At 48.6% G+C, this 27,593-nt stretch overlaps 1 protein-coding gene and 1 pseudogene across 2 annotated transcripts; one reads left to right on the top strand and one right to left on the bottom strand.

Annotated features, from left to right (window-relative positions):
• Positions 1-221: 221 nt before the first annotated feature.
• CAMK1G (calcium/calmodulin dependent protein kinase IG) lies at positions 222-26,718 on the bottom strand. 2 transcript variants are annotated; one of them, XM_057727864.1, is made up of 12 exons: positions 26,667-26,718; positions 17,814-17,934; positions 12,516-12,644; positions 9,631-9,705; positions 7,285-7,423; positions 6,509-6,632; positions 5,099-5,174; positions 3,917-4,029; positions 3,089-3,167; positions 1,535-1,622; positions 877-1,298; positions 222-350 (listed from the first exon to the last, which is right to left on the bottom strand). In XM_057727864.1, exons 2-12 carry the CDS (start codon positions 17,903-17,905, stop codon positions 260-262), a joined length of 1,428 nt encoding a protein of 475 aa, XP_057583847.1. In that variant the 5' UTR covers positions 17,906-17,934; positions 26,667-26,718; the 3' UTR covers positions 222-259. The 2 variants fall into 2 exon arrangements, with proteins under 2 accessions (XP_057583847.1, XP_057583846.1); XM_057727863.1 differs by lacking the exon at positions 26,667-26,718 and adding an exon at positions 25,016-25,082 and having other exon boundaries at positions 260-350; positions 874-1,298.
• Positions 13,017-13,388, top strand: LOC130849188 (40S ribosomal protein S25-like; annotated as a pseudogene).
• Positions 26,719-27,593: the final 875 nt, after the last annotated feature.

The following is a 27,593-nucleotide window of genomic DNA, read 5'->3' as shown; positions in this document are numbered from 1 at the left end:
ATCAGGCCTTGATCTGCTTGCTCCCCCTCCCTCCCACTGCAGGGTAGACTCCAGGTTCGGAAGGGCAGAGAAGAGTTGACCATCTCTCCTGCAGAGGAAAGGGGTTCAAGGTGGGAGTGGGGCTGCCGCCTCTGGTACCCCTGGACCCCATCACTGAGACTCTGGGGCGGGGCTTTCCCCCTGAGCCCACTGCCCTGGCCCTCCTCCCTCTAGTTCCCTTACCTGAAAATTGTAGTGACACAGACACGGGCCCCTGGGATCACATAATGAGACAGACTCCAGTCTGTCCCACCCGGCAGTGGGAGCTGCCGCCGGCTTTCACCGGCACCATGACCTCCGATTTGAAGTTCCTGGAAAGGAAACAGAGCAGCAGGCTGTGGAGAGCCACGATCGTTCTCTGTGCCTGTGACAGCTGTTTGGCCCTCCCTTTATGAGGTTCAGAAAGTACGAGGCTTTATAGGAAAGACGAGTGAGATAACCAAGCCCCCAAAACACAGAGGCCCTGGAAACGCAAGGAATCTGACGCCCACCACTCACATCCACCCCGTTATCTGCAGGTGTTTGTAATCCCTGATGCCTCACTAAACTTTGACAGTGCCCCTGTGGGGCAGGCTGAGCAGGGATGATCCAATCAATCTATTTCACAGATGAGCACACTAGAAACAGATATGGGTTGAAATAACAGCGGCCGCAGAGCTGGTGAGGGGTGGGGACAGGACTGGAGGCATTTCCCTTGACCCCCCATCCAGAGCTCCTCCACCCTGCAGAGCTGCCTCTGAGCGCAAGAGGCTCTTTGGTCAATCTGTTTTAGCTCCATTGCCTGTGTTCTTTCAGACCCAGGCTGATTAGAGCTAGGCCTCGGGAAATACGTACTGCTTTTTGTTGGCCTTTTTGAGGAGTGTGGGCTCAGAGCAGTAGGAGGACTTCCCTTTGGTCCCGACGCTCAGGCAGCTGGAGCAGCAGCCGCAGGGCCCGACGGCCAGGGGCCCCTGCTGCATGGGCACCAGGCTGCTGCTGATGCGGAGGGAGCCATTGACCAGGCAGTTGAGGGACCTGCCCCCAGGGGCAGGGGGCCGGGGGCCGTGCTGGCACGGCAGCCGGGTCAGGGCAGGGAGCGCCACACTCTGGTCCAGGGCAGGTGCCTCGGTGATGGTGATCTCGGGGGAGCTGAGTCTTGAGGCTTCAGAGGCTTGAGAGACCAGCGGCCTGTTCTCTGCCTCCGGGCGGACCCCTGGGCTGTGCAGGTTCATGTGAAGTTTCCTCATGTGGTGCACCACGGCCGCTGCGTTGAAGGCTTGCTAAGGAGACACGAGACCAGTCTCTGCCCATCCCCATCTCTGGAGGGCTGTGGGGCTCAAGGTTTCCTCTTGCCCTGCGGCCTCTTGAAACGGATGTGCGCACTTCTCATTTCAGAGAGGGTCCAGGGAGCTCCAGTATCTGCTGGGAAAGCCCAAGGAAAGCCCCTACCCCAGCTGCCCCAGCCCAGCCTCCAGGGCCCAGACAGCCTGCCCGCCTCCTGGAGAGGATAACTCACCCTCCACTTGCTCTTGGCAAAGTTCTTCTGGATCTGGAGGCTGACTGATGGGTAGATGTCCCGATGGAGGGCTGTGTTTCCGTTAATCCTGTGGACGCGGAGGGGACACCTGGCTAGTGATAGTTACAGGAACTCAGCCAGGGGTTGGGCAGGGGGCTGAGCACATAGGTCCAAGGTAAGCTGAGTGGACTGCCTCAGGACAAGGGTGGCCGCACTAGGAACGGGCTGGAACCAGTGCTCCTCTTTCCCCTTGGGCAAGTCATAGGGGGCTTATGCTTTAGAAACTTGCTTTAGAGCCAGGCGGGCAACCTATAGCCTGTGGGCCAAATCTACTCATTGCCTGCTTTTGTAAATAAGGTCTCACTGGGACACAGATGCACCCATTCATTCAGCTATGGGCTATGCAGCTTCCGTGCTGCAACGGCAATGGGCAGATTGAGTGGTTGCCATGGAGACGATATGGCCAGCAAAGCCTGAAACATCTACCCTCTGGCACTTTACAGAAAAAAGGTTTACTGGACCCCCCCATCCCCACCCCCATCAGAGGGCATTTGGGCTGTCAGCATCCTTTGGCTCAACCCTGCTCGGAACCCACCTCCTCCTTCAAACCTTCCTCAGTGAGGCCACCCAATACAGGCTGCCCTTTTCTTGTCCCCTCAGCCTGTTATTCATCCATCTCTAAGTGTCCCTCAGACACTTGCCATGTGCACAGAACTTTCTAGGTACTAAGAGCCCCAGAGAAGTAACAGACTTGGCCCTGATTGCTAGGCGCTTACAGTTTAGGTTTGAAGCCTTGTTTCATGCCATGAACTACAGTAATTCATGGTGAGCTGTGTAATTGCTAAGGAGAGATGGGGAGGTCTGTGTGGACTGCAGAAGGAAGGGCTTTAGAGAAGGACAAAAACTACTCTGGATTCTGAAGGATGCTACATCCAAGGCAGGGCATTTGAGGTGGTGAAAATGGTATGACCCAAGGTGTAATTTGGAAAAAGCTTGGTGTAGAAGGTGGGGGAGGGCAGGGAGAGAAATATTAGGCTTTTCTGGAATACAGAAGGTATGCTGGGGATCCTGAGAAATGATGTTGGAGGTAACAGGTCAGGCAGATTAGGGAAAACCTAGGCTTGCTGTGGTAGGAACTGGGGAGCTTGTAAATTTCCAGCAGGGTGTAGCATGGAAAAGGAAGTGTTTCAAGACTATTTAGTTGCTTTACCAATTGTTTGCTTTGTAATTGTCCTCAAAGCACCTTGCATGGAAAAGGCTTTGACCCCAGGGTACAATGATGCTCTTAAGGACAGGGCAAAGTTGCCTGTCTTTAAGAGCTGCATCTGCCTCCTGAACTTGACTAGATGACCCAGCTGCCCCTGTTGGGTCAGAATTCACTGAATTAAACGCTGTTTGCATCTCTAGCTGGACCTGGTCTGTGCCCTTTGGATACCACACCAATAAACAGCTCAGGGCAAGCAGACTCCAGGGAAACATGCTGTGAACGAGTCAGCATGGTGTCTGGGGAGCAACAGGCGAGGGTCTAGAGCCCACCCCCCATTCCTCACTCACCAGGGGTGCCTCAAAGCCTTCTCACAGGTGTACCGCTCGTTTGGGTCCTTCTCCAGCAAGTGACAAATAAAATCCTTGGCTACGGGAAGCAATCAAAGACACAACAGCTAAGGACCAGATTTCACGGCTGATGGGAATTCATTTCCAGGCTGGTGGGTGGCACTGAAAGCATCTTTAGCTCATCTTCCAAAGAGGCAATTTTAAGAGTCTTGAAAGAGGAAAAAAAACCAAACCACCTAACAACAACCCACCACAAACTACCAGAGAGGCTCTGCGCAGCCGTGTCACCCACACAACACTGAAGATACATCTCTGGTCACGAGGCACCAACGTGCCTGATGCCATGAGGCTGCCCAGTCAGGGGCCAGCACCACACACAGGCACACGTGCGAATGCTGGCCTATCCCAGCTCTGATCCCCACTTAACGGACCCAACAACAAAGACTGATAGTCTTCCCACGGACATTGCAGGCTATCGCTTTTGATATGTGAAAGGCAAAACTTGGCCTTGGTTTTGCCACTCTTGCCTGGAACACACCCCTGTGCCTGGCTCTGCCCTCCTGTTGCCTCATCTGAACCACCTCCCCTGCTTTTACCAGGTGTACTGCAGTTCTGCCTGCAGGAAAACAAAAACATGAACCTTAGATGCAAATCACTCACTTGGCCTTTGAACCAGATGAAGATTTCTCCATGCTCCTTGGCAGCCTGTTCAGTCAGATTCCCCAGGGACTGTCAAGAGCCAAGACCGTCATCCTTTGTTAAGCTCCTATCTCTTGGCAGCCTCTGCCTTGAGGCTGTTATTTTTTCCTTCACACCGACTGGTCCTACCTGACTCAGAAATGTCATCCCAGAACGGAGACTCGAACTCATAGTAGCCCTCCTTGATCTTCTCAAAAAGCTTAGACTCAGTTTCTTCATAGAAGGGGGGATACCCACACAGCCTGCAGTGGAACAGGAAGGTACATGCTGCTGAATGACCTCATCCTCCCCGGGCCGGCCCCTCCCCACTGTCCAGCCTCCCACTATATACACAGACAGGCAACATCAGGGTCCCGACCAGCAGTGTGAACAGGACATGGGCCTGCCTCTGATTCAGAAATGATGCAGGCTCCATCAAGTGTTTATGCAGGAGCTGAGGCTTGGCACAGGGCGTCCTGAAAGGTCACTTTGTACCTTATATCCCCCAAACCCACACCACCTCTCCATGTACTTCCCCTGACCCTCAGATGATGTATAAAATATCTTAAACCATCCTTTAAGAAGGATGGCAGAAATGTCCACTTGAATGTAAACTTCACAAGGGGCTTTTTAGGCTCTTTTGTTCATCATTCTTCAGGACCTAAACCACTGATTGGCACAGAGCAGACATTCAATGAATATTTGTTGAGTAGATGAAGGAAGAGAAGCATTCTTCAACATAAGCTAAGGAAATAGAGAAATGCATCTACACGAAGGAGTAAATGACTAATCCCAGGTTATTTTCCTAAGAGCAAAGTTTGCTCTAGGTGAGAAGGGATGCAGGGGAAGGGGTGGTGAGCAGCTTTGGAAGGGAGAGCCTGAGAATTTGTGGAGAGGGGCAGTGACCAGGTTCATCCAGGGCATCATTTTGCCTTGGGCTGACGTTGGCAGGAGAGAAATCTGAGATGTGAATGTTGTGCCCACTTGGCTTCTGAGCTTAGCTTGGCTTCTCCCTCTTTTACTGCTCATTCCACAGAGTGGGACTCAATACCTTTTTATACAGTAAATGGGAGTGAGGTGCAGAAAGAGGGAGTGCCATGTGGCTGAACAGTGGGTTCACACTGAGCTCTGTTTTTATAACCTGGTGGAGATCAGGACAAGAACCTCTGGAGCTGTGTGTGTAAACGTACGTGTGTGTGCATGCACGCACGTGTATATGCACATGCTTTGAAGGTGGGTGTTGCTTGAGGAGCTGAGGTGGGGAGGAGGGAAGAAAGCATGAGCAGGCTCTGAGATTCCTCAGGAACTGAGCCAATGCCAGCTTCTACTCACAATATGTAAGTGATGACGCCAATGGACCAGCAATCCACAGCCTTGCTGTAGGGTTTCTGGGCCAACACTTCCGGAGCTGCAAAAAAGCAAAGGCAGAGTCAAAGCTGAGCAGGGGAAAGAGCAGACAGCTGAGGGCCAAATGTCAGGAAGAGGCTTAGAGAAGATGACTAGGGTAGCACCTGGGATGGTGTTATTTTTTAAGACTGAGAATTCATCTAGGGCAGGGACTATGTCTCTCCTAGCAGACTAAACCTTCCTCCATCAGACTGAAAATTCCCATGATAGGGCCTACGACTCCACCATCAGACTGGGGATCTCCAGGGCTATGTTTTCCCCATTAGACTGAGTTCTCTCTAGAGACAGGGCTTGTATCTCCCCAGGTGGAGGACCCCCAGGGCAGGGAAATCCACAAGGTAAGGGCTGTCACTCCCACTAGATTGGGATCTCCCTGAAAGCAGAAGTTCCATTAATAGAGGAACTTCCATTGGGTAGTAACTGTCCCATCAGTCTCTGTTACCTTCTGAGGGCAGGGCTTAGTCTATCGCATCAGATCAAGAGCTCCATGAGGGAATGGGCCATGTCTTACTCTGATTGGGAGCTCTGGGGCAGTGGAGAGCTGCCTTCTGTATTTGTCCCAGATACCCGGGATTTGTATCCAGTGGACTCAATATGTGCTGGTGAGTAACCAACCTCTCTTTTAGGGTGAGAGAAGATTCCCTCTGTTGAGCCAGGGTTCTCCTTCCACCTCCCAGCCCCAACCAGGTGATGAGTGGCTAAGAGGGAAGGGGCAGAAGTGGATGCTCTGAGTTTTGGCTTTCTCCCTCCTAGATCCCGTGAATGCTTTCTCCTGGTACCCTGCCTGCTCTCACCTTTTGGGGGGCACTGGAAGCCTACAGGGCTGTCAGGCAGGAGGCCGCACTTCTGCCAGTTTCCTAGGGTGTTTTTTTGGGTGTATATTTGGGGGCCCATATTGAGTTCCTTAGATTTAAACTCAACACTATGCCTCCAGGATACCAGCAGTTGGGGGGCTGAGGTCTTCCCCAGACTGGGAGAAAGGAGAAGGGGGCTAGTGGCCAACCCCACAGCGATTTACTGATCTCTGAGTTTGTGATCTTGTCTCTGTCCCTGGTCTAGATAAAGACAGGATGTCTGTATGCAAAAGTGAGAGCCAATGTATAGACAGGGGTGATGGGAAGTCTCAGGGGTAGGATGTCTTTAAAGATGTAGGATTTAGGAGCATGAGGGGTAGTTCCAGATGGATTGGCTGGCCCTAAACCTCATAAGTGACTGTACTGCCAGGTCACCCCTGAAATTGAACCCTGTCTCCTCACTATCATCCTTCTTTGTGAATAATATCCATGTGGTGGATAGTAGCCAACTGGTCAACCCCTCTTCTATTCCCAGGCTCACCCACGTAGCCTGGGGTCCCACAGGCAGTGGACATGACACCACTTTGCTCCATCTTGGAGAGACCAAAGTCTGTGATCATGATCTTAGAATTCTCCTCTGGGGTGAGGTACAGCAGGTTTTCAGGCTATGGGAGAAGAGAAATATCATGTAATGTAGGATATAATCACTGGAAACAAGCATCTCTTTCCTTCTCCCGATATGTAATTTCTTAGGAAGCTGTGGCCTAGGCTCCTGACTTCAAGGCCAGACTCACCTCCCTCCATTCTTCTTTCCTTCTTCCTACTGGACCTTCAACACCTCTAACCTAGCACCTTGTATTTTGCTTTTGGCCCTGACTTTGCTCAGCTTTATAACTATTAATGTACTAACCCTTCCCTTTTCTCATCCCCAGCTACCCTAAGACTGTTTTGTTTTTTGAGGAACCCAACCCTTAGTTTATTTTCTCTGATCTCTCTAAAGTCTGGTACATGTTTGGTGCAATGCTGACTCTCAGTATGTATTTATTAAATTTGACTGTGCCTGGATTCAAGAAATGTGTGGATTATTTTGGTATCCTTGTAGGGTGAGGCCTAGTGAAAAATTCAGGAAAAGGCTGAGGTGTAAATTAACAATGATTGTTCATTCACCCAAAATTTGTTTTAGAATCTGAGGGTGAAAGGGACCTTGGGGACCTGCTAGTCTAACCCTCTCATTTTACAGAGCTTAGACTTCCCATGACTCATGCAGCTTCCTAAAGGGTCATTCCCTGTTTCCCACTGAAGGTCCCGCCTTGGCACCTTTAAGTCTCTGTGGACGATGCCATTCTCATGGAGGTATTTCACTGCTGACAACACCTGCTGGATCACCAGGCTGGCATCCTTCTCTGTGTAGACACCCCGTTCCAGAATCCGGTCAAAGAGCTCCCCACCAGAAACACTGTGGGTACAAGGGCAAGTGCAGGAATCCAGTACTAATTTCAGGTCAAAGGGACATGAATCCATTTGTTCTGTAGCCCTGGGGGCACAGCTGTGGTGGAACAGGCAAGTGCCCACAGACTGTGATTTGAGGGGTACAGGGAGAACTATTCTAATCTCAGAACACATCCTTTAGGTACCTGGAATGATATCACTAGGAAGTCATTTATTTGGGCCAACCATTGACCTCTCCCTGGAAACTTTTTTTAAAATGCAATATGCCACTGGTTAGGGTTTTGCAAGAAGCCAATAATCAGCTAACACAGTGTTGATTTACAATGTTGTAAATCAACTATACTCCAAGAAAATAAAAAATAAAAAAAAAAGAAGAAGCCAATAATTGCTTCCCATGGACACATTTCTTAGCTGCCTTCTTTCCTGGTCTAGGACATAGGAAGCCATAATGAAAGGGACAGGTGAAGCTGAAATCAGACAAAGTAGGAAAGAGAAGGAAGTATAGATGAGGCTAACTGGGCTTATGCCAGGATTTCTTTCTTCATTTTGGAAAGTTGAGCTACTTAAAGCTGAAATTATGAGGTGGAGTCATAGTAGTGTTTTTGGGCTCATGTGGTATGATATCTGAGGATTCAGAGGAGCTTTAAGATTGAGTCCAACCCCCATGTCTTGAATGTTCTCTACACTATTTTTGCCTAGTTTTCTAGACAGTACTGGAACACATCGTGGCAGAGTACCCACTCTCTCCTAAGACAGACTGTTTTATTTTTTGTTGCTTTCTTAATATTTCTATACATTATGATGGAACCTGACGCCCTGTAGTTTCTACATGTGACATTGGTTGTGGGTATGCACACGACAGCACCATGCAGCAATAAGGAAGTAGAGTTTCTCTAATCAAAATGCACCCCATCCTTCTCCTTTTGTTTCTGTCCTGAAGCTCTGGGCTCTACTATGGGAGCTGGAGTCCCATGAGAAAGATACCCTTTGTACACAACTATGAATTCCTGACTCAGAGTGGTCTAGGTCCTGGAGCTGGTGCTCCAGGAGGCTTGACAGTACTTTGGTGACATCTAAACCTGCCCACCTTCCTACCTGGATGACTGTGTGCTAATTTTGTTGACTTGGTCTCATCAAGGTGCCGTATGGTCCCTACTCACTTGCTAGTGTTGCTCTGGGCCCCTCCAAGCTCACTCCCTAGACCGCTTGCTATCACTATTCACTGGGCCTCAGGTGAGCCCAGGAGTTAATAGCCTGAGTTAGCTCATTAAATTTTCTGAGAAATCAGCCTATCAGTCAAAAGCATTGCATCCAGCAAAGCTGAGATTGCAGGGGGGTGTGTGTGTGTGTGTGTACTGTACACACAGAAGCACCTCTGAGCCCAAGGCTGAGCCCTCAGGAGCACTGACCAGCCCTACAGCAGTAACTCTCAGGCATAGTTCTTATTTGGATATGACAATGACATGGACCCCTTTCTAATGGGGTACCACTTCTGTCCTACACACAGGCACATACACAATCTCAGCTTATTGTTAACATTGGGTGGCTCTCTTTTGAGAAAGTCATTCTTTCTACTGAATTGATATCTCTCTATCTGTGGCTTCTACTCCTACAGTAATTTTACCCTGGAGGATGTTAAAATATTTAATGCCCAGTTTAGAGGACATGGACTGACTAGTCAAAATGAACTCAAGTCATGGTTCTGGAGAGAAGGGTTCTGGAGGCCCCCTGCTATGCCAGGCATTACCCCTTCAGTTGTAGGGCTATGGGGAGGTCTAGAAAGTCTGGAGGGCATAGGGAAACAAGAAAGGATGGACAGGTTAGGGTCACAGCTATTTGCTGGCTGGTAGGAAATTTTTTTTTTTTTTTAATTTAGTGGGATCTTCCTGGAGCAGGGATTGAACCCATGTCCCCTGCATTGGCAGGTGGATTCTCAACCACTGCACCACCTAGGAAGCCCCTGGGAGGAAATATTTTAACAAGTGGTAAGGCTACATTGGTATATGCCATCTCATTCATCAGCCTTAGTTTTACCCCTTGGTCCACTCAGAACACGTCCACGACCAGAAGGAACTCTTGGCATTTCAGAGCCTCTTGAACTAATTCTTGATTTGTCTTTTAATCACCTTCCTTCCCTCATCACTGACCAACTTCTTCTCATCCTCTAAGGCCCCACAAGACATGTGTTGAGAAAGCAGGTCACCATCTACTTACAGCTGCATGACCAGGTAGTAGTGAGTGCTGCTCTCATAGATATCCTCCAAGGTCACGATGTTTTCATGCTTGATCCTGAGGAAGAATAAGGGTGATGGTGAAAAGTATATGGTTCAGGTCGCCCAGAAAAAGAATGCAGATCTAGCCCAGATGGACTTTTATTTCTTTCAGAGACTTTTGATGACAATGTTTAGGAAGATAGGGTCTTGCGAAGCCTTCCTAATAAGCAGGCAGTCACGAAGAAATTCCAGAGAAAAGATTCCCAGAATGGTGTTCAATTCATATTTTTGACTGGGTAATTGATCCTCTTGCCTTCAGGGAACAAACACTTCATTGTTACTACAGGAACCTCTTTAAACTTTACCAAAAGAGAAAATTAAAAGAACTGAGGGAGGCTAAGGGAGCATCAGTCACAAGGTTATTGTATAAAACGGTTATCCAGGTCTACTTCAGAAACATCATGTGAAGTGTGATTCCTCAACAGGTGGGATTTAGGTTAGCTAAGCCTCCTCATAGGTAACCATGGAGGAAGCGTTGCAAAACTATTGTTTCAGGATATTGTGAGAAGTAAGACAGATGCTCATTTTGAGGGTCCGTTCCGTGAGATGCCTTAGATCTCAAAGGCTTCTCAAGCAGGAGCTTTTTTGTCCCTGAGGGGATCTTTGACAATATCTAGTGACATTTTTGATTGTCATGATTGGGGAGGGGGGGACATGTTCTTGGCATTTGGTGGGTAGAGACAGGAATGTTGCTAAACATTCTTCACTGCTCCGGAGAGCCCTCATCACAATAAAGAATTAGCTGGTCTAAAATGTCAATAGCACTGAGGTCAAGAAACCCTGTCCTAGATTACCTTCATCTGGGATTACTCAGAGGCTGAGGCAAGCAGAATAATCATATTTGCTGAAGGGCTGGTTTCCAGGCAGCATCTCTGCTCATGCCCATCCAGAAGGAAAGTCTCTAAGAAGTTTTACTCAGGGCTGTGCAGCACAAATGTTAACTTAGACTTGGAGTCAATTGTGCCTGAGTCAGATCTGAACTCAGGCACAATTGACTCAGATCTGACTCAGGCACTTACTAGTTGGGTAACCTTGGCTGGTTTATTCACATCTTCTAAGCCTCACTTTCCTTGTCTGTAAAGTACATCTCTCCCATAGAATTATATCAGGATGAAAATAGATAAGGCGTGTAAAATGCTTAGTACAGTGCCTGGGGAATAGTTGACACATATTCAATAGTAGCATCTTTAAGATATTAAAAAAAATACAGACTCCATACAGTAGCTACCTGATGGATTCAACTACATTTATAAGCTGAAGAGGCTAACAGTAATTTATCGATGATTTGCTCACTGAACAAATATTTATTGAGCATCAATGCTGTTAGGGACTGGTGATACAATGCAATCATTAGAAGGACCATCTTAGTCCTTGCTGTCAATGGGCTTTCAGTCTCTCTCTACCTTAATCTCTCTGGAGCCCAGACCTACATCTCCAACATCCTATGTAGAGACAAGTGGATATTTATAGGTAGAGGTAGATGGATATTTATATTCAGTATATTGAAACCAATTTCTATTTCCTCTCAGCCTACACATCCTTTTTGTTTGCTATCCCAAGCAATGATGTCCACATAACAGATCAATCTCAGGGCCTTTTTAATGCTTTACTCTTTTACCCTCCTACTAGCCAACCCCCAAACCAAATCACTTCTCTCTCTGAAATTTCTCTTGAATCCAGTCTTCTTGCCACCACATGATCTTGCCATTATCTTTGCTTGCATCCTCATCCCTTGCCTTGATCATTGAGGAAGTCTGGCAATTGGTCTCCTGTCCTCTAGGCTGGTATCCTCCAATCCATCCTCCACCACCATGCTTAAGAGGGATAGCTCTAAAATATAAATCTGAGCATGGGACTTTTGACTTAAAATCCTTTGATGACTTTTCTCTGCCCACAGAATAAAGTCAACATTCTTTACCATGGCATCCAAGACACTTTATTATCAGGTCCCACTTGACCATTTTAGTTTCATCTTCTGTCCCTCGACAGTACTCACTCTCAGTTCAGGAGCTTCCAATTCTAACTCCCATCAACACCCCTTGTCCTTCCATGATTCTATGTTAAAGTTTATGCTCCTCTTGACCTGACTTCCCTTTCTGCACTGCCCCTCTTGCCTCCACAAAATTTTACTCACCCATCAAGTTCTGTCTTTGAAAATCTACCTAAAATTCATACTTGTGAAAATATAACATACAGGCACCATGAATCTGTCTCCTCCAAACTCTGCCTTTTGCTGTGTGGCTCACATCTTACGAGACCGGTGTTACCTATGGGCACCTTTGTCTTTGCTTGCAAAATGTGAGCTCCTGAGGTTAAGGAATTTTGTCAGCTTCATCCTTGTGGTCCTGATACATATTACACTTTTGGCTTGCTATAGGGTTCTACAGGGGTTTGTTGTATGAGTCCCGCTGTAAACATTTGATGATTTGCTAGTGTCACCTTCATGGTGATAATTGGGGTGCAGAACCCGCGTTGGCTTTGGAAGATATTGAGGCTCATTTCCAAATCTTGTGCTGTTTCCTTAAATATTGATTCTTCCTGGTGTTGGCCCTCAATTGATTTTTGGTCCTTTGAACTAATTACCCTGTGGCCTATGTGCACAAATCAGCCCTGCTATCAGTTGATCACTAGTTAATTTGCTGAAAAAAAGATCAGCCAAGACAGCTGTCTGGCTAATATAGCTGATGGATCAAAGTGACCCATCAGCCCAATCAAAGGGAATAACACCTTTGGTTGTGCAAATACAGCCCTAGTCTTTCTTGAAGGTAGTTTGTGAAGCAAATGTGATCTCACAGTTGTTCTCGAACAACCCGAGAACCCACTCACTTTTTCAACACAGCGATCTCATTCTCCAGGCTGCTGTCCCGGAAGGCAGGTGACTTTTTGATGCACTTCAAGGCAAAGAGCTTCCCAGTTACCCTTTGTTTCACCAGGAAAACTTCCGAGAAAGCTCCTCTGGGTAGAAGACACCAAGAGATAAAAATCAGTACTGGCTGGCTAGAGAACATTGCTGAAGGCAAAAGCAGTGGGTAAATGAAAGAAGATGTGACTAGTAATTTGTTTCATTGTCACTGTGGGCATCTGAGGAGCTGTATCCACGGCAGACCCCATCTGACACACCATTGTGTTCTTTCTTTCATCTATCACGTGGGAAAGAAAAGATTGTACTACAGACTTAGGGACTAGGCTCTTGCCTAGTTACATAATTTGGGAATGATTCCCAGAACTCTGCTTTAGCTCTGGAGATTTCTCCGTGAGGCAAACCCATTAAAGAGATGCCACTGCCGATCTTAGTGAGGTCATAGCAGCTGCTCTCCTGGCTTCACTATGCTGCCCAAGGACTACAAGAAGAAGAAAGATGCTGGAAAGTCAGCCAAGAAAGACCCAGTGAACAAATCTGCGGGCAAGGCCAAAAAGAAGAAGTGGTCCAAAGGCAAAGTTTGGGATAAACTCAAGAACCTAATCTTGTTTGACAAAGTGACATATGACAAACTCTGTAAAGAAGTTCCCAACTGTTGATGTATAGCCCCAGCTGTTATCTCTGAGAGACCGAAGCTTCGTGGTTCCCTGGCCAGGGCAGACCTTCAGGAGCTCCTTAGTAAAGGACTTTTTAAGCCGGTTTCAAAGCATAGAGCTCAAGGAATTGGCACCAGAAACACCAAGGGTAGAGATGCCCCAGCTGCTGGTGAAGATGCATGAACAGGTCCCACCAACTGTACATTTTGAAAAATAAAACTTTATTAAATAAAAAAAGAAAAAAGAGAGGCCACTGCAGAGTCAATTTACTTGGCTTTTCCCAACATGGTGCTGTGTGGTCACTGCGTGGCAATTGGAACTAGTGCTGGGAGACAGGGCTCTGACAGTGAGAGAGGAAAGACTCCTGTATCCATTTTAGATGGTGATGATTGCCCTGAACCAATGATCAGTGGCAAGTGGGCTGAGCATCCTCTAGCTCGGTAGGATCTCGGTAGGACAAAACAGAACCCAGCAGCTCTGGGCAGGCTGTCTGAAAATGGAGAGGATGGAACCCAATGGGAACACAGGGTAGGATTTCAAACTGCAGGCTTCTGGGTTTAAGGGGAACCTCTGGAGACAAGGCCATAACAGCAGTTATCGAACAGTGGATGCTGGAGCCCGATGGCCCATGTTAGAACCTCAGCTTTTTGGGTAACAAGTCACTTAACTTCCATATACCCAGTTCTTCATCTGAAAAGTGGGACTGTCAATAGTATCTGATTCATAGGGTTGTTTAGAAGAGTACATGAGTTAATATGTGTAAAGCCCATGAAAGCGTTTCTGACATCTAGTAAACTACATGTGCTAGCTACTAATATTGTTATTAGTACTGTTATTATTTGAATACCAGTAGGGCGAACACCTGGTTGTAACAAGAGGGGATAGAATTTAGGTGAGGGAATAGCTGAGCCATCCTCTTTCCTGCCATCTGGGGATTCTAGCATGAAGGCCCAACGGCAATCAAGCTTCTGTAAGGACATTCAGAATCTGCATTAGAATATATTTGGTGTTTCCTGTGTCTGTTTCCTGTTTCCCCCAGCTGCACTTGGAACTGAGTTAATTAGAGCCTTCAGAGCTTGCTCTATTCATTCATTCATTCACTCATCCCTCCAATCAAGATTTATTGAGCACCTACTGAGTCTTCGACACTAGAGATAAAGAGGGAAGTGTTTCTGCTCTCAAGGAGCCTGTAAATTAGTGAAAAGCACAGACAAATGAGCAATTAACATTCACTTCGAAAAATGTTATTAGGCATTACATGAATGCCTGTTGAGCCCACAGAACCTCTCTGTGTTTCGGCACTGAGATTAGTATTGGTCTAGCTCAGAATCTAGTGTGAGAGACAGACACATATAGATCAGCAGAAAGTATTATGAGACCCCAGAAAAAGGACCCTTGAGGCAGGGCCTCTGCTATGTTTGCGTGGATTACATACTGTACATCTCCAGCAGATGCCATCACCTCAGAGCCACTCTACCTTTTCATACAATACTCATGATAACATTTTTGCTCTGGACAGCAAGATAGAGAAAGGGGCACTTTTCCCTGATATGTCCAAAGTGACCATTTGGCATGGCGGAGAAGCACATCATTTGTGGCCCTCTGACTTAAGAACACGCTGAGGTCAGTTTTAAGGGATCAATGAGTCCGCCCAGGGAAAAAGCAAGTTGGAAGTGATGTTTCAGGTGGGGGTGGGGAAGAAGCCTGAGAAAAAGCCTGGAGGCACAAAACAGCAGGGAGGGGTGGGACTGCCGGAGGGTAATCCAACCTCCTTTGCTAGAGTGTGAGGCAGGGAATGAGGGGAGATGAATGTGGATGGGCATTAGGTCCTATTCCTGGCTGCGTATGGAAAATAGTCAGTGTTAGCGGGATGGATGGATGGGTAGGAAGTTTGGACTGGGATTATCTGTGTGTTTTATTCATCTTGAGACCCCGCTTCCCTTACTGTAAAAGGAGAGTCGAACCACATGGCTGTAAAGATTCCTTCCACCTGTTCTGTTCTAGGGTCCACCTTCAGATTTCTCCCATTCACCTGTATCTTTAGAACCACACGTGAATGGTCCCCTGATTTCAAAGCTGACACTGACTCTGGGTCCATTTGTAAAATGAGATCAAACTAAGGCCTTCCTGGAGGATCCTGCAGTGTGTGGCATCTCCTAGCGTTGTGCAATGTCGTGGTAATTACTGCTGCTTTATGCATTGAATGTGGTGTGTGTGTGTGTGTCTGTGTGTATGTGTGGCAGGGGCAGGGGAGAGGAATTAGAAGACTTAATTGTGTCATCTGTCAGACTAGGGAGCGGAAAGCTAGTTTTGAGTGGCCAAGTTTGCTTGGGTCAGGAGGCACGTGGGCAGAGGCTTCAGGGCTAGGAGCCCTTGCTGCAATAGAACTTGATTTGCATTTCCTGCTCTGAATAGCTCTCTGCTCTTGCTGCAAGCATGGGCTGTGGAGGAGGAAGGAAGGAACCAAGAAGAAAAATCTCTTCCTGGGCAGTGAAAAAGAGGTGGCCTTGGACTTGAGTGACATACCCTCTGTAATGGGTGAGTTTTGCCTGGTGTCCCTATAGCTGTCCGGGGCCCTGGACCTGTGGGTGGCATCTGGGCAGATTTCACAATAGCCTATTTTCCCTGGTGGGCTGTTCCAGAGGATCTGAGGACTAGAGGAAAGGGGCCTTTGTCATGGGATTCCAGTGCTTCCTGAACAGGGGAATCAGCTCTGTCCAACTGCCCCCTCTGTGGAGGGCACCTCACTTGGGTAACTCTGTGGGGTCTGCAGCCTGGGGCTGCCTGTCCCCATCCTGAGCACCACAGAAGTGCCTTCTCCTTAGCTTTTGTTCAGCCTTAACTGCTGCGAAGTGGTGACTTGCCCCATCTTGTCCACCTGCTCCCCTCAAATGAGTGCTTGGCTGGGTACGGCAGAGTCACCAGCAGCATTGAAAATATAGATGCCTGGCCGCTGGGTCCTAGCTCCTTAAATTCCAGTTTAGTTGTCTGGGACCAGGAACCTGTATTTTTCAAAAACTGCCTAGACTAAAATATTATGGAATTATTCATTTTCTTGAGTGTGACTGATATTGTGGATATAGAAGAAAATGCCTCTATTCTTAGGTAGTGCAAACAGCAGGATTCAGAGGAGCTGTGTCGTGATGTTTGCAACGTGTTTACAAATTGTTCAGTCGTGTGTGTGCATGTGTGTGTGTAAAACAAATATAATGAAATGTTAACAACTACTGAATTTAGGTGGTAGGTGTATCAGAGTTCACTGTACTATTATTTCACCTTTTCTTTACTTAAACATTTTCACAGTTAGAAGTTAGAGGCATAAGCTCCCCAGGGTCTCCGATGTCCCCCTGGGTTTAGAAGCTGCTTGGCAGACCTCGCTGAGCTCCGCGAGGGTGGTGTGCGCTGCCTCTGACAACCGTGTAGCACAAATCTCAGCAGATGATGAGTATGCCCTTGTCAGCCTGGGCTTCTTTCTCCCTCCTTCCCTGAATTATTGCGCTGCTTAGTAAATCATTTCTGATTCACTTATGGGTGCTGTCTCGCTCTCTCCTGCCTCAAACCTCCTCTCTAGCCACCCCCGTCTTGGCAATGGTGCTTTATGGAGGGCTGATGCTCTGATGACCAGGGTGGCCACTGAGACCCACCTGTGTGCTGAGTGCCTGGGATGGGAGGCCTCCTCTCAGGGCCTAGCTGGCTCCTTTCTGGCTGCAGTGAAAGAGTAGCCAGCCGTCACTGCCTGAGGTCCACTGCCTCCTAGCCAGGAGGAGGGAGCTACATTTAGCCAAATTTGGCTAAAGGGAAAGCTGGCTTGAGTGCACAGCCCACTAAGGGCCCCTCATGTCCCCGGCCCAATTAGCCCAGACTAATTAGCTGACCAGCTGGGGTTCTGAGGCCATGGGAGCCCGTGGCCCAGAGCGGTTGCCAGCCTGCGTCAGAGGCTGCGACCTCCCGGAGGAAAGGCAGGGCTAAGTGGAGAGTCCGCTCCAGACAAGCTGTCTCTGCTCTGCCAGCCGTGTAATCGTTGTCAAGGGGGCAGGAACAGACACCCCAGAGGCTGGTTGGAGTTTGGCTACAGCGTGACTTTGTTTTTCCAACTTAATACTTTAAATATGGAGCAGAGAGGATGGTGGTAGTGGGAGCTGATTCAGGTGTGTGTAACCCGTCCGCTCTCCAAGCCTCAGAAGTGCCATCTTCTGTCTATAGCGGACAGTGGGTTTGACCTGTTCACTGCAGGGGGAAGTGAGGAAGCTGCGTGAGGAGGCCCAGGAAGGTTCTAGGGTCCCTAGATCTCTGGAAGTGCTCCAGAACTCCTCTTTCCTGCGATCAGGGCAGGACAGACAAGTTGTCACAGATCTGGAAGCAGGGCAGGGGTCTCTGGGGGTGAGGAGGCAGAACCTTGGGGAAAGGGCTAGGTTGTCCTCTGTATTACCCCAAGGTGCCTTTCCCTAATCTACCCCCGGAAGTCCCTACTCTGCTCCCTGAGGGCTCTCAAGATAGTGTTATAGCAGCCTCAGCCTGGTTTATCATTCGCTGCTGGTCCAGGATGACTCTTCTCCAACTCCCCACAGCAGGCAGCCCCGCCACCCCATCCTCAGCCCCAGGACTCACGATCCCAGCACTTCCATGAAGATGAAGGTTTTCCGGATGTTGGTGGTCTGTTTCTTCCAGGAACTGCAGTCATCTTCTTCCTTCCGACCCATTGCCTCCAGAGTTGAAACTTCTGGGGATGCTTGGTTTAAGGAAGGGAAGAAAGGGTCTGATCAGCTAATTCCTCCAGTAGGATGAGAACAAGTTGTAAAAAGAATCTAGAATACTCGCATCCTTCATGTAACAATTAGAAGGAAGGATTGGGAGCCAAATCTGGATAATTGGCAAAAATAAGACATTCTCTCCGCTTGCTTTTTTAAACTACCATGGCAAATTGTATTGACCCACGCTCATTGTGCGTGCCCTGTGCTCAAGGAGTTTAGAGTCTAGCAGTGGAAACTCCACTTTGTACGAATATATTTAAGGGCAGTAAGACATACACAAATAGGCTAACATGGGACTATCCACCTTGAAAGAATCTGAGCTGTTTCTTACGATCCGACGTATTTATTTGGATTACCGAGTCAGCCGGACTTCTTTCTATTATCACAGCTCTGCTGCCTCCCCCAATCATTTCTATTCTTAACTTCTCTCCCACTGTTATGAATGAAATGAATGAATATTAGATGAATGAGCATTGTATTTCCTTTGCAACTCCCACAACATTTAGCACAGTGCTGAAAAAACAGTTATTCATTAAAATTTGACTTGACTTGTGTCCTGAGTTTATATCAGCATTCTCTTGATACCATATTTATTCAACAGTCCACACCTGTGATGTGCCAGGGGCTGTATGTACCCTGACTGTATCCCTCTAAATAATACCTTCGGTACACTCTCGTCCTCAATCAATGAATGTCATTTGTTTCCTGTTGGGGCCCTGACTGATGTAATGAGAAATGGAGAACCAGAGAAGTGGTCTTAGCTTCTAGTGAAGTAAAGAGAGCAGAGCTCAAATCTTTTATAAGGGTGATTCAGAAGGATTATCTGAAGATCAGATAATCTAGCCAAGGTTATAGAGCTAATCATTTGCATTCTAGATTTCTTAGTCAAGACTAGGACACAGAAGCTGTGTATGCACTGTATCACATGGCATTCTAGCCTCCTGACACCTAGGTCTAGTGTCTTATGTAGTGCTTTTCAATATGTTTTTAGGCAAATGAGTTCCTGTTACATTTCACTGCAAGGGAAAATTGCTTATGGTACTTAGTGTATAACCCAGTGGTCAGATGAAGAACGCAGGTGGTATCTCTGCCTTTCTAGGCCCGCAGGCTGGAGGTGTTAGGAATTGAGCAAGTAAGCCAACTTGTACACAGTGACAAAGTGTGGGTAAATCATGAAAGAAAAGAACCTGAGCTTGTTATAGAGACAATCAGAAAGGGTCTTCTTTAGATGAAGGTCAAGGGAGCACTCATATCATAAAATAGGCTCTATGATATAGGGGGAAAACTTTTCTGCCTTTAAGTCACAACTGTGAGGCTTAAGAGCCTGGATATAAGAAGAATATGACACAAGTGTTGTCCTTGCTAGGAGGAAGAGGCATGGAAAGACTGATAATTTTGGCCCAAGGGAATCCTGAGAAGGAGATGGGGAGACAGATGATGTAGTTGTCAGAGGCACACATTTTGCTTTCACCCTCTTGGAGTGAACATCCTTCCAGGAATGGGGGAGGTCGGTGACGTGGATGGGTGGGCTCCTCAGGACTCTGCTGATGGGAGACACTCAGCCTAGGAGGAACTTAGACTGCAACCACATTTAACAGTCATCATGGGGCAGGCCTAGATAGGGGAGGTGGGTGAGACAGTGTCACATGACCTGCAGAGGCTCCAGAAGTTCCCCAGGGCCCGTAGGGGCTGGAGCCAGCTTGGACCAGGCTGTGACAGCTGACTGTTCCCCAAGCTCAGTGGCCTCATGTTGTTAGCTTGGAATCGACCATAGTGGGAGTATTTACACATGGGAACAGGCAAATGCTAACATCAGGGCTTCTCCTCCACTCCTCTCCCCATCCGTCAAAAACCAAATGTTAGACCTTTACCAGCTCAGCTCTGCCCACGGCCATGGTGAGGGGATATAGGGTTGCTAGAGCGCCTGTCAACCAGGGTCCAGAAGAAGAGATGGCTACAATCAGGGTTTCTCATGAGGAAGCAAACATCTGGGATTGGGCCTCTAGTGGAGGGTGTCGGCATGGTGCCCCAGGGGCCAGAGTGTACCAGGTACAGGTACACCTCCGAGGTCACTAGTCGGCCTCTGGCAAGTTCCCAGAGAACTGGTATCCGAGGTCCCTGGTACGTCTGGGGCCCCTTTCTCCCCTGCCACAAACAGGTCAAGTAAGTACCTTATAACATAAAAGCCTACCTTGAAATGGAACAGGAGGAGAAAAGACCATCTCAAGGCTGTATATTTTCCTGAAAGAAACTGGGCCAGCTAAATGAGACCTGAGATGCTATAATATACAAGTTCAAATGTAAATTTGCCCTTTTTGCTGCCTAGTGGGGTGGCAGATCATGGAGAAGATTTTATAGGAAATAAAGAAGCTACATTTTCTTTACACATTTTAGTCTAGTGTGTAAACGTGCAACCTGGCTATATAATGATTGGTGGCTATTATTATGAAAAACATGTGGGAAATATTAAGCATTCTTTCGCGTTCGATACAGCCAAATGTAGATCTGATGTACCCTTCCCTTTACTCCAGGCCCATTTGTTGATTTGCTCCTTTTGGCAGGATGGCAGCTCAGAGGGACCACAGCAGTTCAGGGCCCAGGCACTGGCCAGAGAAGGACTCGCCAGCAACGCAATGGTGGGTTGATCTTGAACTTTGAAGGCACAGTCTACAAGGTGGAGACAAATGAACCCTGACTGGCAGAGATTGCTCTGGGGAAGATGAAATATTAGAATAGAGGGCTATCTTTAGCCAGATAATACTCTGCAGATTCTTAGCCCCAAATCTAGCAGCTTCCACTTATCAGAGTGGTTGGCAGCTGGGCTTGGACCAAATGCTTCTTAGGATGTAGGGGCTAAGGGTCAAGGGTTGGACATTAAAAGGAACCAATCAACAGGATTAGTTTGTGTCTCTCCCCTCCATAAAACAACAGGGCTGCAGATGCCACTTTTCCAGGTAAGGAGCCAATCAAGAGCCTTCTTTCTAGCACAGACCCAGCGTTGGGGCGTGCATCACTCCCCCTCCTGGAGCCCCCATGGAATGACTGGCCTGCTCTCCAGGAGGCATCACTGCCTCATTAGCAGATCTGTACTTGCTGTTCCTTTTTTCCCATTGCTCCTAAATAGCTTAAAAACATAGTATTCTTAGCCTAAGCTCAGCTATAAGAAAATATCTTTCCCGCCCACCCCTCCTCCCATACACCCAATCCTAACAATTTAGTTCCATCTTCAGAGCCACGTGGAAAGCTCAGGGACCCAGAGCTGAAACCCCACGTCATTGACTCCCCTCTTTGACCTGGGAGAAACCTCAGCACCCTGGTGCCCTGTGTGCTGGGGGTCTAACAGTGGGCTCTGGGAAGGGGGAGGGGGGAGAGGGGGAGAGTTGTGTTCTATTGCTGCATCCTGCTTCTTTCCCTGAAAATCCTCCTCCTTCCCTCTCGACTTCTGTCATCAAGGCCCTTTCAGAGGAAAAGAAAACAATTCTGAGATGGTTGAAACGCCAATATTGCTTTCCCTTGGTTCTAAAGTAATCGCCACAGGGCAATGCCTGGCTCCTAGTTCCTGCTCCATTGTGTGGTCTTGCAAATGACGGATGGCCTTCCTGATCTCTTGGGAGAAAATTTCATAGCTGGCGGGGAGACTACAGAGGAAAAAGTTCTTTCTAAAGGGAAGGCTGCACAGCCTTGGGGTGGACGCTACCCCTGAGTGTGGCCCTTTCTGAGCTTCTGGGAACAGGCTGGTGGCATCCAGCCTGGCTATTTATGAGATGTTGGTGAGAGATGCTCAGGCTGTGAGCCCAGGAGGCAGGCACGCCTCACATGCTTCTTCCATGGAGCGTTGCTGTCCTCTCCTTCCCAGGCTCCATCTGGTCACAGGGGCAGCACTAGCCCCAGGCAGAACTCAGTGGCAGGTGATATTTATCTTCAGGGGCCTCCTCATTGCCATCATCATATCACGAAGGTACCAAGTCACGTTGTGACCCCACCCTGCCCTGGACCCTCTCTCTGGATCCTCACTCCTCCTACCCTGGTCCACATGGCCTCTTTAGCCAACGTTTCCTATTTTGAGTCATAGGCACTTAAGACTCTGTCCCAGAATCTTGGGGGCACCCTGTTTGAATCCAGAGACATTCAATTCAGTCCAATGTTCAGTTCAGTCCAGTCCGATGTATGTTTCCCAAACCTAGAGTAGGTGCTTAAGCTGGACACAAGCAAACTAAAGGAGATGGACGCAAGGAAGGGGAGGATCTTGGAGTAGCATCTCTGCAGCCTACAGCCCAAAGATAATGGCTCTCAACTCTGCCTATGGGAAGAGACTTCCCCAGGGCTCTCACTTGAGGCTTCTGAGCAGGGAGGGGTGAATGACTTGGGGGCCTGGTGGGCAGGTCTCAGAGCCTTCCTGCAGAACTAGGTGTGGCCCTTTTACTGACCCCAGAGGAATCAGCCCACCCTAAGAGCACTTCTGGGATTTTCCATTCCTTGAGAGCATGACTCATAAAGGGCTGTGGGTCTTGGGAGGGAGGTTATCAGTTGGTTTATCTTTCATAAGAATGTGTTCCCTGTTTCCAGGCTGTGGCACACAGAATCATGGCAATATATAAATTGCTTGGTTATAAAGGGGTCGAAAGAGTAAATCTGGGACATTTTCTTGCCTGGGCCCCACAGTTTCCTGGACTCTGGCCTATATTGGACTTCTCATCCTCCTCTGGATTGCCAGGCACACTGGAAAGAGGTCAAGTTCTGGTTCCAGTCTTGGCTCGGCACCAAGAAGCTGTGCAGCCCCAGGCAGATCACTGTACATCTCTGGGTTTCCAACTTTCTTCTTCGTAAAAAGGAAAATGGACTAGATTAGGGTTCCTTGATGTTTGTTTTTTAGAATATTAGTCCTAGGAGACTCTCTGTAAGCAAAGCAGATTTGCTGTGGACCCCTTCTTGCAGTTTCATGATCCATGTTAGCTTATTAAAGGCTCTGGGGGTTATTAAAGACACCTGCTTAATGCTCTTTAACCTGGCATCCCCCAACTTTACTAGATTGTAATTGTAAATTTTTCCCTTTTGCAACACCTACTAGCATCCAGGGGATCTATGGTTGCTCAGAGCCTGCTGGGGAAAGTGGGGACTAGGCCAGCTCTGATGATCTGTGATTGTATATTTGAGCAATAGATGAAATTTCCAGCAGCCTGCTGTCATCACTCACAGCGCTGCTCTCCTCCTGATGCACAGGCGCATGGCTGGGTCTGTGTGTGCTGTCAGAACCCATTTCCAATTCATGGGCTGCAGTTCAAGTGGCTGATCAGCTTGCCAGAGCCCGGGCCCTGGACCCAAAAGCCTCCTGGAGACTTCTGGCTCAACAGACCCTCCCAGGGTCACCTGCTCCATCCCCAGCCCTCCCCCTAAACTGGCATCTCCAAGGTCAACTCTGCACACCAGTTTCTGTTCATAAAATCACTGAGGAAGGTCATTTTTCAATTGCCTCCTGAAATTTATTTCAGGCTCAAACCCACATTTAAGTTTAATCAAACCCTGCTGCAGTGACAAGCCAGAATTCATGCATTGCTTAAGGTTTACCGTGTGCCTCTTGTAGAGGAAATAAAGAGGAAATAAGGGGCTTTGTTTGGTGGCTGAGGGGTTGACACATAAGAGTCACTGGAGAGAGCAAGTCGTGTTACTTATTCTTAATGTGATCAGTTTCCTCATCTGCTGAATGGGACTAATGATACCTGCTCTGTTTATTTCTCAGGATTCCTGTGGGTGTCTAATACATCAATGGGCGTGAAAGCATTCTGCAACCTCTAAAGAGCTGTGCAAGTGAGCCCACTTTATAGGCACATGGATTAAACATTGGGGAGAGAGGGGAAACAAACAATCTAAATAGGGGGTGAGCACACAGCAGGAGACGTGAACCTGCTGTTTCCTCAGCTGGTCTCGGCTCCCACATGCCTCTCAAGTGTGACCCACATCTCACTGTGATTCCAAAGTGTTTGAAGACGTATAATTTTTCATACATCGTAGCCCTGAAATGCAAACCAGCTATCTGCTACTCAACCAAGAAGACAGAGCTCTGTTGGAGCACGGAGTTAACACTGCCTGGGTTGAGTTTCTCCACGGGTCTCCACTGGGGCACCTTTCTAAGCAGTGTTCGAGTCATTGGTTTAACTGTGGGTGTCTGCCACACGCTGCCCTTACGACCCACCCCTATGCAAGAGGTGCGCCCTTGGTACACGTCTGGGGCTCACTCTACTGAGCCCCCTGGAAGGTGAGAGGAGGGATCTCCGCGTGGGGAGGGGGTGCAGGAGGAAATACGGATTGTGCTCGGGATGGCTGTGGCAAGAATCCCTCCCCCCACCCCGCCCCAGGACACGGGTGTGACTGTCCTCCACAGCCCGTGAAGCCCCCCCGCCCCTATCACCAGCTCGCTTTCACTCAGGCAGCTGCTCAGCTCCAGGCCCCTCGCCATGGACCATGGCGGCTCGCCTGCAGTTGTAGCGCCGCTGGCTCGCAGCCTGTTTGCAGACAGCCGCCCTCCCGGGCCCAACCCCCCCCCCACGCCCCGCCCCGCCCCGTCCCCCCCCCCCCCCCCCCACCATTCATGCTGCAGCTCATTCACTCCGCTGCCTCTGGCAGGCTGCGGCTGGGCCCCATCACTCAGGCGCTCCGTGTGGCAATTTATTTCTGGCCGCGTGTGCGTGCGTGCGTGAGTGGGGGAGAGAGATCCAGGCAGGCGCTGTCCTCTTAGAGGGGGATTCTTTGCAGGCGCAGCCAGAAGTGCTCCCAGGCCCTAAGGTATTCGCTGCCTTGGACTGATCGCCTGGGTGATCCCTGTGCTGGGAGATTTACCTACATTATCTCATTTAATGTCTTTCAAGTTATCATTAACCCCATGTTATAGTTGAGGTAGTGATGGGTAGAAATATTCAGAAAAATGCCCCAAATCAAACAGCTAGTGAGTGAAAGAGCTGGGCATGAGCCCCAGTCCATCAGACCCCAACAGCAGTCTCCCTGTCCCCCACCAAGGTAACCTGTTGCCTCTTCCCTGGAGGTGGTTGTCTGGATTTCACTTACCTCTGACCTTGTCCTTAGGATGTTCTCTTGTAATCCCACCAACCAACTTATTTCCCTTGGAACACATGGCTGGCTCAGATGATCTGGGAAAGGCTGGATCTTGGGAATGCTTAGATTTCTCAACACTGAGGCTGGGGCTGGCCATCTATCTATTGCCTAAGTGGCTCCTGGCTCCAGCTCAAATATTTTCTCACTCTAACCTTGAGCTTCTTTCCCAAAGTTTTGCCCTAGCTTTCGAAAGAGTGCTCTTAATACACCTACAAACACCCACACCCACACCTCACCATAGCTAACTGTAGCATCATGGAAAGGTCACTGATTGTGTCAGAAGATCTGGGTTCAAATGCTACTGTCATCAGATGGATATCAACCAGTATCCAGCTTTGCCTTGTGGAGTCTCAGTGAGAACATTATTTGCCCACCAGCCCGATGGGCTTGTCTTAAAGATGATTAATTAGAAGCACATTACTCACGGTAGAGTGTGGTCCCCCTATCAGGTATTACTAAGCACTTTGTGTATGCTCTATTGGGTCTTGTCTTTGGCCCTAGTTAAGCTTAAGTAGGTAGGACTGCCAGGGGCTGGGCTGTCTCCAGGCCTTGATGTGAGAAAGATCATCTTACCCAAGATGGAACCTGCTTGACTCTCTTGACCCTTCTCAGAGATTTCTCTCCTCATCAATTGATCTGGTTCCAGAACAAGCAGCTGGCCGGCCATGCACTGCAGCCACAACAGCAGTGAGATCCCTGGCAGCCGCCTCCGGGAGCCTCGGGGTTAACGTTTGTGCGTCAAAGTTACGTGGAGAGAAGGGGCCACAGTGTGGGTGGGGGTGGGGGTGAGTCCAGACCTCCTTTTACCATCTTTACCTGAGAGCTGAACTAGGGAAGTTTAAAGACAGGAGGGAGAGAGCCATACCCCGGGGGAAGGTGAGTGAGGGGCCTCGTGACTGACAGCCATGCCTCTGCTGAGTTCTGCCTCCTAACGCAGCCAGGGACAGGAGCAGGAGCCGGGCCATGGACCCTGCCGGGAGGGACTGAGGCTGGCCTGCCTTCCTTGGGTCTACAGACCCACAGGCTGCTTACAGACCTCCTTTTTGTCCACTGACTCTCCTAATCCTCACAGCAACCCGGACAGGTAGGGAGAAACCAAAGCAGGGCATTGCCCCATTTGATAGATGGGGTCAGAGAGGTTAAGAGGTGAAGGCTGAGCAGGAGGGAGGCGTGCAGGGGCGATGGAGGTCCTGACACCCTGTCGATGGAGGTCCTGACACCCTGTCGATGGACAGCCCCTCCCAGGCACACAGCCCAGAGGACTGTCCCTAGAATTTAGGCAGGCATGGCAGGAGGGGGCACATATTTTGCTCCCTTTTCTCTGCCCAGAAGTGCAAAAGGTTCCCACTCAAGCCACCCCTGAAGTGATGGCCAGATATTCTCCGCAGAGGTCCCACCCAGACCCTCATTCAGACTTATCTTCCAAGGCAGCTACAACTTCCCCTTGATACCTGGAGAGTCAGGCAAGACAGGAACTGGGGCTGAAATAAACAAGCAAGTTGCTTGCAAGAGTGGCTCTTCAGACCCACTGTCTTGGTGCCACAAGCCTCCCGCTAAGCAAAGAAACCTCCTCAAACCAAATAAAGAAGCAGGTTCACCTTACCCAGGGAATCCGAGAGAATGGTGCTCGTGGTCCTCCCACTCCAGCTCCTACAGGTCTGTGAGGATTAGCCGCTCCAGCGCTTCAACAATAAACTGAATTAAAGGGGAGGAATGCAGGGGTTTTCTTTCCTAGGACCGTAACCAGGCAGCCTTAAAGGGGAGGAAAAGTAGCTAGGGCGGCTTGCATCTCTCCTTCCTTTCCTCTGCTTTTCCTTCCCTCTGAGCAGATCCAGAAAAATCCTTTGGCAAAGGGGCTCTCTTATACTGTGTGTGTGTGTGTGTGTGTGTGTATGTGTGTGTGATTGTGTCTACAGTGATGTGTGTGATGGAGAGAGGGAAAGAATAAAAGCCAAAAACAAAACATCAAATTAAAGATTTCCATCGGCCTGAATGGAATAATAACAGAAAATCAGAGATTGCCTGCCTCAGTTTCCCTCTTAACCACTCAGTTGCTGGTGTTTGTTGTTTAAAATACCTTCCTGAGCAATAGGATATTGGCTAAAAGTAGAGACTACAGAGCCCTCAGTGTCTTATAGAATGGGAGGAGAAGCACCTGGATGTCCCACAGGGGGACCCTATGCTGGATGGTTTCATCCAATATCAGTGACATGTCCCGTCTCCCCTGTTTCTAGAAGCAAAGCATTCTGTTCCCCAAATCTACCATCCTCTTCTCAGTCCTGACCCACTTATTGCACGCCAGGAGAACATTCCCCTCCCTCTGGAAACTCGGAGTTTTAAATTGTGCCTTTCCATGTTTTATCATTTGTGTTTTTTGAATAACACATTCATATGGGTCAGAAATCATAACTCTGTTGAAAGCCATACATAGAGGTGTCTCACCCCACCCACTCCCCACTCACTCCTTCCCCTTACCCTGCCCTCTACAGGTGGCCACTTATTAATTTCTTGTGTATCTCTCTGGTATTTC

The sequence above is a fragment of the Hippopotamus amphibius genome, chromosome 3 (genome assembly GCF_030028045.1).
Source record: "Hippopotamus amphibius kiboko isolate mHipAmp2 chromosome 3, mHipAmp2.hap2, whole genome shotgun sequence".
NCBI classification, from domain to species: domain Eukaryota; kingdom Metazoa; phylum Chordata; class Mammalia; order Artiodactyla; family Hippopotamidae; genus Hippopotamus; species Hippopotamus amphibius.
Note: the sequence above shows the minus strand (reverse complement) of the source record. Positions and strands in the feature narration are given on the sequence as shown.